The sequence below is a fragment of the Thrips palmi genome, unplaced genomic scaffold, assembly GCF_012932325.1.
Source record: "Thrips palmi isolate BJ-2018 unplaced genomic scaffold, TpBJ-2018v1 HiC_scaffold_2, whole genome shotgun sequence".
Lineage (NCBI taxonomy): Eukaryota > Metazoa > Arthropoda > Insecta > Thysanoptera > Thripidae > Thrips > Thrips palmi.
In genome coordinates this window covers 8,018,199-8,031,042 of record NW_023144629.1, presented here as the reverse complement: position 1 = coordinate 8,031,042, position 12,844 = coordinate 8,018,199, and the positions used below count along the sequence as shown (strand labels likewise).

At 62.7% G+C, this 12,844-nt stretch overlaps 1 protein-coding gene across 1 annotated transcript in view; it reads right to left on the bottom strand.

The window, feature by feature from the left end:
• Positions 1-407: 407 nt before the first annotated feature.
• Positions 408-12,844, bottom strand: part of LOC117647470 — a gene marked incomplete at its 3' end in the record, with an annotated part of 31,403 nt that continues 18,966 nt past the window's right edge. Inside the window, exons 2-5 of the mRNA XM_034389221.1 lie at positions 10,612-10,857; positions 10,173-10,267; positions 7,564-7,610; positions 408-481 (exon numbers count right to left, since the gene is read on the bottom strand). Coding sequence (XP_034245112.1) covers positions 408-481; positions 7,564-7,610; positions 10,173-10,267; positions 10,612-10,857 — 462 coding nt within the window. The remainder of the gene's footprint in view (positions 482-7,563; positions 7,611-10,172; positions 10,268-10,611; positions 10,858-12,844) is intronic.

The window sequence follows — 12,844 nt, the reverse complement described above, 5'->3', positions numbered from 1 at the left end:
TCTCTCCGCCTCGTGCAGCGACGGAGCAGAGCTTGAGGAGTAGACTGAGAGTCTCGCTCTGTCGCACCTGTGGGGGACGCCCCATCAGTGCGAGAGAGACAGAGCGACGAAAACGACTCTCGGAATCAGCGCGCTGAACGGCCGGGCGCGGCTTCCTCGGGAAAGAAAGGGAGAGACACTACAAGAAGCAGCCGCCACTCACGTGACTCACTCACCCTGGCGTAGATCTGCTGGGCGCGTCTCGGCGAGCAGTGCTGCAGCGTGAGCCCCGGGTGGGCCATGCCGGCGTGGCCGCCGTGGCCCAGCGTGTGGTGGCCCAGGTGGTGGCCGGCGAGGCCGTGGCCCAGGCCGTGGCCCAGGCCGTGGTGCGCCCCCGCGTTGGCGCGCCTCGACGGCCGGCCCGGCCGCTCCCGCGTCTTGGTCTTGAAGCCCCGCAGCAGCCTGGACAGCGCCGTCTTCTTCTTGCCGCGCCCCGCCGCCTCTGCAAAACACATTCACATTCACATTCAGTGCGCCTCGTCACACATTCACATTCGCGGCCCGCGAGCAGACGAAACCATTTTCCCGCTTCGCCTCCGAGAGTTTCTACACTGCACAGGGGCTAGAAGACCGGCGCAGACGGCCGAAACTCCAGACGCGTTTTGAGCTCCAGAGTCGCTAAATGGGACTCGAACCAAACACGCGACCCCACCAATGGATTGCCCTCTGAACTAGCAATCCATTGGTTGGGCCACACGTTCGGTTCGAGCCCCATTTAGCGCCTCTGGGTCTGAAAACCCGTCCGGTATTTTGACCGCCTCCACCGGACTACTGGCCACTGTGCACTGACCTCAAAGCAACATATTTTGCTTTCATAAAACATCCTATTTTTTTAAAAGGGGGGATCACTTTCCCGTTTAAAGTGTAGGCCGAGTATAAACCGCCGCGCCGCCGGGTTACTTTTTCCCCGGCACCCTCTGTCTAACTAGATAAACGCTCCGGGTTTGAGGCAGGCCAGGCTCCGGGTCGGGGACGGCGGGGACGGCTGGGACGGCCCGGACGGGTCGAGTCTCCCGGAGAGAAAAAGGTCCGAGCCAACCTCCGCCGTTCGGGCGCCCCTCCCCCTCCCCCTCCCTCTTTCGGCCCGCATGCATTCTACAGCAATGGCTTCCAACTTTTATTGAGGGCCCGCGGACCGGGGATGGCACCGCGCCGCCCCATTCTAATGGCACCCCACACTGTGAAGTCCACACGCGCGGGGCCGAGTGAGAGAGCGAGTGTGTGTGTGTGTGTGTGTGTGTGACAGAGACAAGACCAGCGCAAGAAAGAGACCGAGTCTGAACGGTGTGAGTAGTGAGTCGAGTCGGCGGCGGCGGCCCGGCCGCCTGCGAAACGCCGGGTAGGCAACCCGCTCCGCTCCGCCGCGCGACGGGCGGGCCTACCCGGCCGACGGCAGGCGCTCGGCTAACCTGTACACTGGATGCCAAAAGGCGGTTTCGTCGCACTCACGGGGCGCCACGAATGGGTGCGGGGGAGACAGAGCGACGAAGACGACTCTCGGAGAATCAGTCTGCTGGCATGGTCGGATGGACTGGATGAGCGGTGTGAGCGGCGCGGACCGGCGGGCGTGACGGCGTGACCCCACTACTTTGCCGCCGGTATTTAAACGAACTCGCGGGGCGCGGCGGGGCGGGGCGGGGCGGGGTGCCCCCACCTCTCGTGCACAAACACGGCCGGCGAAATTGGATTCAAACGGCACGCTCATCAAGCCGGCGAGGGCGCCAGTTACTCGCACTGCGCACCCAGCAGCACACTGAGAGTCGTTTTCGCCGCTCTGTCCCTCTCGCACCTGCACGGGACGCCCCGTGAGTGCGAGAGAGACGGAGCGACGGAAGCGACTCCCGGCATCAGTCTGCAGCCAGCGGCGCGGAGGCACGCGGCCCGCAGGCAGGGAGGTTTTAGTCTGGCCGTTTTGCCGGCGGTGCGCTGCTGGCGCTGGGACTGGGGCATTAGGCAGCCACTCATCAAAGGGGATCCCATCGTCACAGTGCCGGCAGTGCCACTGCCACGCCACGCCACTGGCACCGGGTTTAGCTTCATTTCCCGCAGATTTCCCTGCTCCGCGCCGCCGCTCCCCCACCCCCACCCTCGGGGGGCTTCCCGGTCAACTTAGCTGCCGGCCGGCCGTGGCGGACCTCTCGGTGGATCTCATTACCCATTCAGTGGAGTGGTCGGATACCTCCTTCCATCCACACCCCCTCCCCTCCCCCCCCCCCGGTCGCTTCCCGCCACTTCCGCCCCTCGCCTCAATCCCAAAGCAGACAGCCTCTGGGGCCCTGTGCCCTGGGCTGTGCCCCGGGCCCGCCCTGGGTCTGCCCTGGCGGTCGCCGCGGTCCTCCCCGACCCTGGAACCCTCGAACCCTGGAACCCTGGACGCGGCGGCGGGCCGGCCTGCCCGAGCCTGCCTGACTTGGGGTCGCCGGGGACGCGGCGCGGCACGGCACGGCACGGCACGGCACGGCACGGCACGGCACGGCGCGGCACGGCACGGAGGGAAAGGCTGGCGAGGCTGGCATAACAAATGCACGGCACGCGGGCCGGGCGCACGCCGCACCGACAGCCAGCCCGCCGAGCCAGCCCAATTAGATCGGAGAGGGCGAAGCGAGGCGAAGCCGCGCAGCCAATCACGGGACGGACCAACAAGGCCCCCGACAAGGTCGCAACAACGGCCGCCCGGACCTCGCAGGTCGCCGTCGAGGCCCAAACATCAACATCGACCCCCGCGGGTCCTCGGTCGGTCCTCGACGCCGAGCCAGCGGACTGATTCCGCCAGTCGTTTCCGTCGCTCTGTCTCTCTCGCACCTACACGGGACGCCCCATGAGTGCGAGAGAGACAGAGCGCCGAAAACGACCCGCTGAATCAGTCCGCAGCCGGGCCGGCCCATTCCGCACCATTCCCATTCCAGAGATCGACGCGCGCCTCGGCCGCCAGAGTCGTTCTGGTCGCTCTGTCTCTCTCGCACCCACGCGGGACGGCGCATGAGCGCGAGAGAGACAGAGCAACCAGAGCGACTCTCGGAATCAGCCTGCGAGACGACGCCCGAGTTGGAGGCTCGCGGCCCAGGGCGCGGCCTGATGCAGAGGAGACACATCGCCCCTGTGGGGCCTAACTGCTGCGGCCAAAACTTTCCAAAGAAGAGAGCTCACTGTGTATTCTCGACCGCTTTCCAGAGATAACCGCAAAAAGGAGGAGGAGGAGGAGGAGGAGGAGGAGTGGGAGGGAACCGGCAGCTGCGGACGAATGTGGACCAATAAGAGATTCAGAGTGCCGCCCCGCCCCGCCCCGCCCGCCACGCCGCGTATACTTTTACGAAGGTCTCATCTTAATAACTCGGGCTGGGCCGGCCCGGGCCGCCCCGCCGCTTCGCATAAAACGCCCCGGGCTCACTGTCCAACGACCCAGTACTGTTACTCGGACGATTGACCTGAGCAATGTAACGTACAGTACCAATGCCGGCCGGGCCGCCCGCTGCCTCCACCCCGCCCCGCCCCGTTTGAAAAAATGTTTTCCGCTCTGACGATTCTCCTGCGCGCACGACGAGCCAGCCGCTTTCCTACGCACAAACACACACACACACCTACACACACACACACCTACACACACACAACACACACACACACAGAGACACTGTCACCCACGCAAACAGACTGGCACACACACAGACACGGTTGCCTAAATTCATACCGCCCCTGGGAGGGCGGGGCGCGTAAACGACTTACGGTGTATGAGCGTGCGTTACAATTTTAAACAATACAAACGGCACCGAAAGTCTTCTCGCGGGGGGGCGCGCGGGGGGCGGCGGCAGGGAGCGTAATACAGTGTAGTGAATGCACTTTTTGACCCGTTTCTTTATCCTTTCCCTCCGGCTAAATATGTTTGTTGTTGGTTCCGTCCTCCTTTTTTCTTTCTTTTTCTCTTTCTTTCTTTCTTTCTTTCTTTCTTTCTTGCCGTTTTTATAAGAAGGAGCCGGAAAGGCTTCCGGCGGCTTTCGCGGTGGTGTGTCGCCGTCGCGTTGCCCCCCCGGACCGCGCGATAGTCTGGCCGAGAGAGACAAAAGAATGTCTCGGGGGCAGACGCCATCCCGCGACACGCCGCGCCACAGTGGGCCAGAAGACCGGTGGAGGCGGCCAAAACTCTAGACGCGTTTTGAGCTCCAGCGTCGCCAAACGGGACTCGAACCGAGCGTGTGACCCCACCAATGGATTCCTCGTACGGAGAGCAATCCATTGGTGGGGTCACACGTCCGGTTCGAGTCCCATTCAGCGACTCTGGAGCTCAAAACGCGTCTGGAGGTTTGTCCACCTCCACCGGTCTTCTGGCCCACTGTGCGCACGCCGCAGAGCGGTGCGCTGCGCGCGAGAGCAGCGTCTTCTTGCCCTCTTTTCTCTCAGCGCGGTATTTTTCTCACACACACACACACACACCACACACACACACACACACGTGTGGCGACCTCCCCTGCCGCCACGCCGCGCCACCCAATCAAACGCCAACAAAAACGGCCCGGCCAAGTACCAATAGCTCGGGCGACTTTCCCCGCCGGTTCGTCTGCTCGTTATCGGGGTGCTGGTGGCGACGCACGTTTTTTGGTCTCTCTCTCCCTCTCTCTCTCTCTCTCTCTCTCTCTCTCTCTCTCTCTCTCTCTCTCTCTCTCTCGGCCCCTCACGTTTCTTTCTTCATCCCCCCTCCCCCTCACACACGCGCGGCGGGAGATCGCCCCTTCACTTTGTCTCCCCCTTCTCGCTGTCGGTTTGGATTGATATGTAATACTGGCGGCCGCGCCGTCCTGCATGTAAAGTGCGGCATCGGGGGAGAGAAGGGGGTGGGGGGAGGGGGGGGGAAGGTCACGGTGTCGGCGGGAGGTGATTCTACCGGAGAGGGTGCAGGGGGACCGCCGCCGCGCCGGGTGCTGGCGGTCCTGGAGACTGATTCCGGGAGTCCCTTTCGTCGCTCTGTCTCTCTCGCACCCGTACGCGACGCCCCACGAGTGCGAGAGAGACAGAGCGACGAAAACGACTCTCGGAATCGGTCTGCTGCGCGCGAACCTGAGTGAGGCGGGAGGAGGGGTCGGTCCCCGAGAGACAAGTGAAGGAGAAGGGCAAGGAAAGATTCTGGCGCCCTCACAGTGCCTCACAGGCCCCCTTGGCCGCCCCCTTGGCGGACCTCTCCAGGGGAAGGGGGGGCTACGCCGGCTACGGTATGCAGGTGCGGCAGTTCCCCCCGCCACCCCACCCCCTCGGACCGGACGGGACTGTGGCGTCTTGCGCGTAGATTAGGCCCCCGGAGAAAACGCATGCCGGGAACACCAAGCGGGCCGTGACGTGGGGGCGGGGCGGGGCGGGGCGGGGCGGGCTTCACCAAGACTGCCAAGGCCTCGCACCGTGGGGCAGCCAGCCTGCAGGCTGATTCCGAACGGTGCTTTCTCTCTCTCTCTCTCTCTCTCTCTCTCTCTCTCTCTCTCTCTCTCTCTCTCTCTCTCCCCACCCCTACGCAACACCGCGTGGGAGAGAGAGAGAGAGAGAGAGAGAGAGAGAGAGAGAGAGAGAGAGAGAGAGAGAGAGAGAGAGAGAGAGAGAGAGAGCGCTGTCGGTACGGGCCAAGTTCCCCTACAAGGCCCTACAGGCCCTACAGGCCCACAGGCCCTGCAGGGCGATTCCCTTCAAAGAGGCGCCCGGCTACTTGGAAGACACAAGTTGGCGGGGACAGCGCGGGCTGGGCCTCCTCGGCCTCCTCGGCGCGCGGGAAGGGCGGCCCGTCTTGGAACCTCTCGCACGCCGCCGAGTGGGACAACAACTTTAACAAGGCCTACAAAATTAAAAAAAAAAAAAAAACATACACAAAAGAAAACCTACCGAAACGAAAACAAAAACAGAGCTGGGCTCATTCGCCTCGCAATAACAATAATAAATAATAATAATTATAAAAATAATAAGTGATATAATTGAGAGACAACAGTGTGGGCGCGCCGGGGAGAAGGGATCGCGGGCCGGCACGAGAAACGACCCTCCGTCTTAAGTAACGAGCCAGCCCGTATTATTCACTAGCCACCAAACGGATGGCGCGGCCGCACGGCAGGGGCACGGCCAGGGCACCGCCAGTGCACCACCGCGGCTAGACCAGCCGGGCCGGCCGGGGCAGCGCACAGTACGGGGCACCGCCTGGGCACCGCATGCACGCTGGCTCATGTTGGGCCTACACCGTTAAAAAGGACGACGACGACAACAACAACAACAACGCTTGCGACGGGAAATCCTTTTGTTTCGTCCGTCCCGTCCCAGATGAAGAACGTAAGCCCAGCAAACTCGTTTCCAATAAAAAAATAAAACAAAATAATTTTCAATAACGACTTTTCCGCCCCTCTTTTTCGTCCACACGTTTTTTTAAAACAAAAGTCTCAATATTCCCCCCCACGCGCCGATCGAGGAAATATTCCACGCGGGCGAACTATGCCGAGGAGGAGTAGCTAAAACCGGGAAGCGTGATTCAAGTCAAAGGGGGCGCAAGTTACAAAAATAAGTGGGAGGAGGAGAGAAAAGAATCCGAAAAGTTCGATGGTTTTCCCGCGGCCAAATCTGGCGCGCGCGCGCATCCTCACGCCAAACTCGGGGCAAATATTGCTCCTGACGTCGAACCGCCCCGCCCCGCCTCGCCCCGCCCCGCCAAATAGCCAACTTGGCCCTGTAATTGAGCACAGGCGCCTCGGCGGGTAATCAGCAGCCCAGACTTGCTGCACCCTCGCGGGATTCGAACCCGGGAACTTGGAATCAATGGCACGAGGCGGAGCACCCAGAGGCACGGCCAAGGCAGCCAGCCAGGCACCAGCGCAGTCTCACCCTTTGATTTATCGGACCCGAGTACCGGCACTGTAGTGCACGGCTGCTCGCAGCGAAACCTCCATTTTAAAGTAAAACGGTCTTATATTTTAAAATTTTGGACTTCTGCCCCCTTGTCAGGCGACTTCGATTTCTGCCCCCTGCCGGGGAGCTTCAAATTGTAGCCTCAACCAGGGGGCTTCGATTTCTGCCCCCCTGGCTGGGCCATGGTTCCGCCACTCGACTCGCACAGAGCGAGACAAAGAGGGACGCCGAGGGAAAGACTGGCAGGGGCGCCGTCAGCGTCCTCGTCAGTGTAGGCGTCGCGTCACGGCGCGTCCCGCGTTACAGCGCCGCTCTCCCTCCGCGCCTCGCGGGGCCGCCGAGTCGTCAGGACACCAGTCAGGACCAGTCAGGACCAGTCAGGACCAGTCAGGGACGGAATCGAATAAAAGCACCTCGACTCCCACGCCGCGTCCCACGCGCCCCCGAACAGCGCGAGGCGCCCCGGGCTAACTCGCGACACGGCCCCGCGTCCGCAATGAGCTGCCAGAGAGAGAGAGAGAGAGAGAGAGGAGAGAGAGAGAGAGAGAGAGAGAGAGAGAGAGAGAGAGAGAGAGAGAGAGAGAGAGAGAGAGAGAGAGAGAGAGACCAGTTGCTAGCTCTCTCTCGCCCACACCACTTAAAAATATCACACACACACACACTTACCGTTGGGCGGCAGCTCGTAGAAGTACGCCGATCGCGGGCTGAGGCACCTGCAACACAAAGAACGATTAAGGATGACAACGTTGCGCGAAAATAAAGGCTAAGAGGGGTGCAAAAAGGGAAGAAAAAAAAATACGGAGGGACGAAAAAGTGGAGCAGGAGCAGCAGGGTGGGGGATACCTGGGCTCGTAATTTAAATCCTCGGCGTGCGGCGCTGTGGCGGTGGCGGCCCCTACAGTGCCTACACCGAAACGGCTAATTAAGCCCAAATTGGACCAATCAGAGTTTATTACTGCGTAACGATGCTGGCGACGCGCCTTTCGAGGCCCTTTTGCAAAACGCCTTTTGGAGCGAGTCGGCGGCCAAGCCACCGGTAAAAACGCGTCCGGGATCGGATTTGCGGCGCCCTGCTGCCGCGACAGTGTGGCGGCAGCCTTTATGCTCCGTGCAACGCGCTGCAACGCACTGCAACGCGCGCAGTCAGATCGAACCACCATGCCTTCGCATTGACAGCCGTTTCGAGCAGCTACGCGGCAACGTCTCGGCGTCGTGTGGAACGCCTTATGAACGCGGCGTCGCCACGCCTCGGCGACTCCTTGAGACGCCCCGACGACGCCGTGCCGCGTTCCGCGCTGCCCGGCCCAACCCGTCCCGGGCCGCCCTGGCCCTGCCTCGCTGCATATTGCATTCCCCGCCATTGCAACGCTGCGGACCGCCCCGCCCCGCCCCACAGTGGGCCAGAAGACCGGTAGAGGCGGCCAAAACTCTAGATGAGTTTTGAGCTGCAAAGTCGCTAAACAGGGCTCGAACCGAACGTGTGACCCCACCAATGGATTCCTCGTTCGGAGAGCAATCCATTGGTGGGGTCACACGTTCGGTTCGAGTCCCATTTAGCGACTCCGGAGCTCAAAACGCGTCTAGAGTTTTGGCCGCCTCCACCGGTCTTCTGGCCCACTGTGCGCCCCGCCCCGCCCGGACGAAGCGAAGCAAGCCAAGTCATGATGCAGTTGGAGGGAGGATGGCGGCCGAGGCAGCGCGCCCCGCTCGCTGTGTTCGCTGCGTTCCCCACGGCGATGCGAGCGGCCTGCCTGGGCCTGCCGGCAGGTAGGGGGAGGGGAGGGGGAGGGACCTTCCCCAGGACAAAAGGCCTGGAATCCCTTTTCCCACGAAGAGGCGCGAGCGCGCGCGGGGCGGGGCGGGGCGGCCGCCGAGGGGTAGACAACCCTCCACACTCCACTAACATACCCCCACTTCCGAAACCACGCCGAACCAGCCCCTCTCCCCTTCCCCACTTGCTCTTCTTCACCCCCTTCATTTTCGCTGCCTCAGTAAACGCGCATGGCCGTGGCGTGGCGCGGCGCGGCGGTGTGGGAGGTCGCCCCGGACGCTGATGTTTGTAAAGCCCTCTCGGCGCGCCCTCTGTATGTTGACGAGCGGGGCGGTTCGGGAGGGGGAGGGAGGGGGGAGGGGGAAGGGGGCTGCGACACGGCGGATCATCCCCCCGCTTTTTGGGCCCGGCCGCGTCACGCCGCGCGCTGCATAGCGCCTGCAGCGACACACACACACACACACACACACACCCCGGCGATGCTTGTGTCGACGTCGTCCTCGTGCGGCCGGAAGGGCAAGCAAGCGTCGCTGCCTCCTCTCCCCCCCCCCCTCTCTCTGTTCCAGCGGAGGACAAGAAAAATAAGTGAGCACAAAAACGAGGGGGGGGGGGGAACCGGGCACGAGGCACCAGAATTGAAGGGAAAGCAGGGCGAGGAGCATCACAGCGCCGCGCCGCGCCGTGCCGTGGCGTCGCGCTGGTGCACAAAGAAAGGCGATACTCCGTGATTGAGGAACAACAACAACAAGGACGTCAGTCCGCCGCGATGGACTGCCGCCACTGGGAAATGCCCCCCCCCCCGGTCGAGCAGCGCGCGCCTAAGCCGGGGGCCTAAATCGCACTGATAATCCGGGCAAAGCCCACTCCAGGTCATGTTGCCCCATACGCTTGCGGGGAGCCGGGGCTCGGCGGCCTGGCGCGGCGAAGTGCCTCTCCCGGGGGAGGGGAAAGTGGGAAAGGGAGGAGGGTGGGGGGGGCGTGGAGCTCATCGGTTCGACTTCACCGAGCCGTGATCGAGTTCCTATAAGTACGTTCCCAACGGCCCTCCTTCTTTTTTCCCCTCCGCGAGGCTGCGCAACCCCCCCCCCCCCCCCTTTTCCCAGAACATCATCAACCCCCCCCCCTCCCCCGCCCTCCGAGTTCCACGAAGCCGCTCTCGGGGAACAACTGTCTTTCTGTTGTCTTGGCGGTGCCGCGCGCTGCCGCGCTGCCGCGGCGCCGGGCCGGCCGGCGGGGTGGACGGAATGGGAATGGAGGTGGGCGGGGTGGGTCACTGCCGAGTCACTGCCGAGTCACTGGCGACGTGGCGGCCCGAGTCTCGGCCCGAGTCGCCGGACGGGGACCGAGGACCAAGGGCCGGTGTTGTGGTAGGCAAACACCACCGCGAAGGCGACGGAAAACTGATCCCGCCTGCGAGTCTGCTTCTCAAGAGCACACGCTTAGAACCTCACCAAGCACTTCGAGCGCAAGTAAGGTATCCGAACCGCGCCGGCGGCGTACTCACGTTTGGTATCCGGGGTTGACGGGCGGCCGGGGCGGGCCCTGCCCGGCCAGCCCGTAGATCTCGTCCTCCTCGCGGTCGCTGAGACACGAAGACGGCTGCAACAGAGAGACAGACAGAGCTCCGTGAGCACAGCCAGTGGCAAGTCGAGGCGGGGAGCGCCCGGCGGGCAGGCAGCGCGGCGCACGCAGCAGTGTGGAGCGCGCGGCACTGCCTACCTCCCAGGCGCTCTCCAGCCGAACCGGTCATTTGATTGGAGCGCGATCGGCAGCCCGGCGACGAGCAGGGGAGGCGCAGGATGACCAGAGAGCCTAGGAACCGGATTTATTCCAGCGATTCAGGCGAGAGAGAGAGAGAGAGAGAGAGAGAAAGAGAGAGAGAGAGAGAGAGAGGAGAGAGAGAGAGAGAGAGAGAGAGAGAGAGAGAGAGAGAGATGACTCACCGAGTACTTCCCCGGCACGTAGATGGGCTGGTGGAGGCCGCCGTCCCGGCCGTCCCGGCCCGGCGTGTGCGGCGCGTGCGGCGTGGTGGGGGACTCCTCGTGGCCCAGGACGCGGATGCGCGGCGACATGTCGGCCCACTCGCGGCGGCGCAGCAGCTCCAGGTGCTCCAGCACGTCGGCGTAGTGCGTGCGGTACATGTCGGCGTAGCGCGACGCCAGCCCCTCCAGGTAGCCGCGCTCGCCGTCCTGCGGGCAAACAGCAACAACACCGTCAACAAAGCACCAAAAAAACGACAAAAACAACGAGATTCTCGAGACGCCACGACACGGAGGCTCCTCGTCGCCGTTGTCCGGGCGGGCGGGCCGGGCCGGGAGCGCATAACCAAATCCAGGGCCTTTGTGAGGGAGACCGAGAAACTTGCACCGACCGCGGCAGTCCACCACCACCAAGACAACGGCGACGTCGACGACGTCCCCTGTCAAAATTTAGCGTCGCGCTGACGGCGGCGCTTGAATCCGAGCCGCCATTGTACTGCCCCAAAGGCAGCCGCCAGCCAGCCAGGCGCACAGTGGGCCAGAAGACCGGTGGAGGCAGCCGAAATTCTAGACGCGTTTTGAGCTCTAGAGTCGCTGAAAGGGACTCGAACCGAACGTGTGACCCCACCAATGGATGGCTCTCCGAACGAGCAATCCATTGGTGGGGTCACACGTTCGGTTCGAATCCGTTTCAGCGACTCTGGAGCTCAAAACGCGTCTTGAACTTCGGCTGCCTCCACCGGTCTTCCGACCCACTGTGAGACGGCCAAGCCAGGCAGCCACAAGAATGGGGGGGAACGAACGTCTCATCCTCGTCCCGCAGACGTGCTACAAAATTAAAATTATATCCCGCCCGCTCTGTTCCCTCTTTCACTGCTCCCTAAATTACGCATAAGGGTGTTCCCATTAACACGGAATGCCGAATGAGGCACCACCGTGGCTGCCGGCCGGGTCGCAGCCAGGCAGCCAGCCAGGCAGCCAGCCAGGCAGGAAGCCAGCTACAAAGGCACGAAGAACGAGGCGTCATGACCCACGCCACACGCGGGAGAGAGAGGAGAGCGAAACTCCGCGTCCGATCGCACAGCACTTTGGCCGCGTTGTCTCCCTCGCACCCCGAGTGTGTGTGTGAGAGAGAAGGACGACCCGCGCGGAGCGCGGTCGCGGTCAGGTTGCGAACAATTTTCGGCACACTAGTGCCCTACTAACGAACCGAGCGAGGGAGCGGGGTTCGCGGGGTCGCCGCCCCACCACTGCAAAAAGACAGGCGGAAAATTGCCCATGTTTCATCCATACGTGATGGCGAGGGAGGATCATTAATTCAGGGCGAACGCTCGGGATATCATCGAAACTAACTGTATTTCATGACACTCTTTTTCATTTGATGGTGACCGTGGTGAAAAAAATCACCCCGAAACGAGATCACTTTCACCACCGCAATCTTTTTCAACCACCACGATTCCAGAGCACGCACCGAGTGCACTGTTGCGAGGCCCGAGTGCGAGGCAGGGAACACGCCGCACAGTGGGCCAGAAGACCGGCGGAGGCGGCCAAAACTCTAGACGCGTTTTGAGCTCCAGAGTCGTCAAGTGGGACTCGAACCGAACGTGTGACCCCACCAATGGATTGCTCTCCGAACGAGGAATCCATTGGTGGGTCACACATTCGGTTCGAGTCCTGTTCAGGGACCCTGGAGCTCAAAACGCGTCTAGTGTTTTGGCCGCCTCCACTGGTCTTCTGGCCCACTGTGCGCCGACGCCCTCCGAGACCGGGCCGCTCTGTCTCTCTCGCACCCCTTCGAGACCTGCGGGACGCCCCATGCGTGCGACGGAGACGGCGCGACGGCGTGGTGAGGGCAGTGTCCAGGGCGCTCCCAGCGCGTCCCACTTTGCATCCAGGGGGAGAGGGGAGGGGGAATTCCCATTTTTTTCTGCAGCGGGACGAGACTTTTCCCGGCGGCGAAAATGAGGCAATCCCGTGGAGCCAGCCGGCTGGGCTGGCCGCTCGGGCTGGCCGCCAGCGCGTTAGCAAGACAATCTTATTAAAGTGGACAGCCCTTGCCGGCGAGGCGGTTAAATCGCGCCCAATTTCGCACGATTCCTCACGGAGCCACATCTGCGCTCTGCGCCGCTCTGCGCCGCCTCTACGGCCTCCATCCTGGCCTCCATCACCATGACGGCGGCCTCGCTCCCCGCCCCGG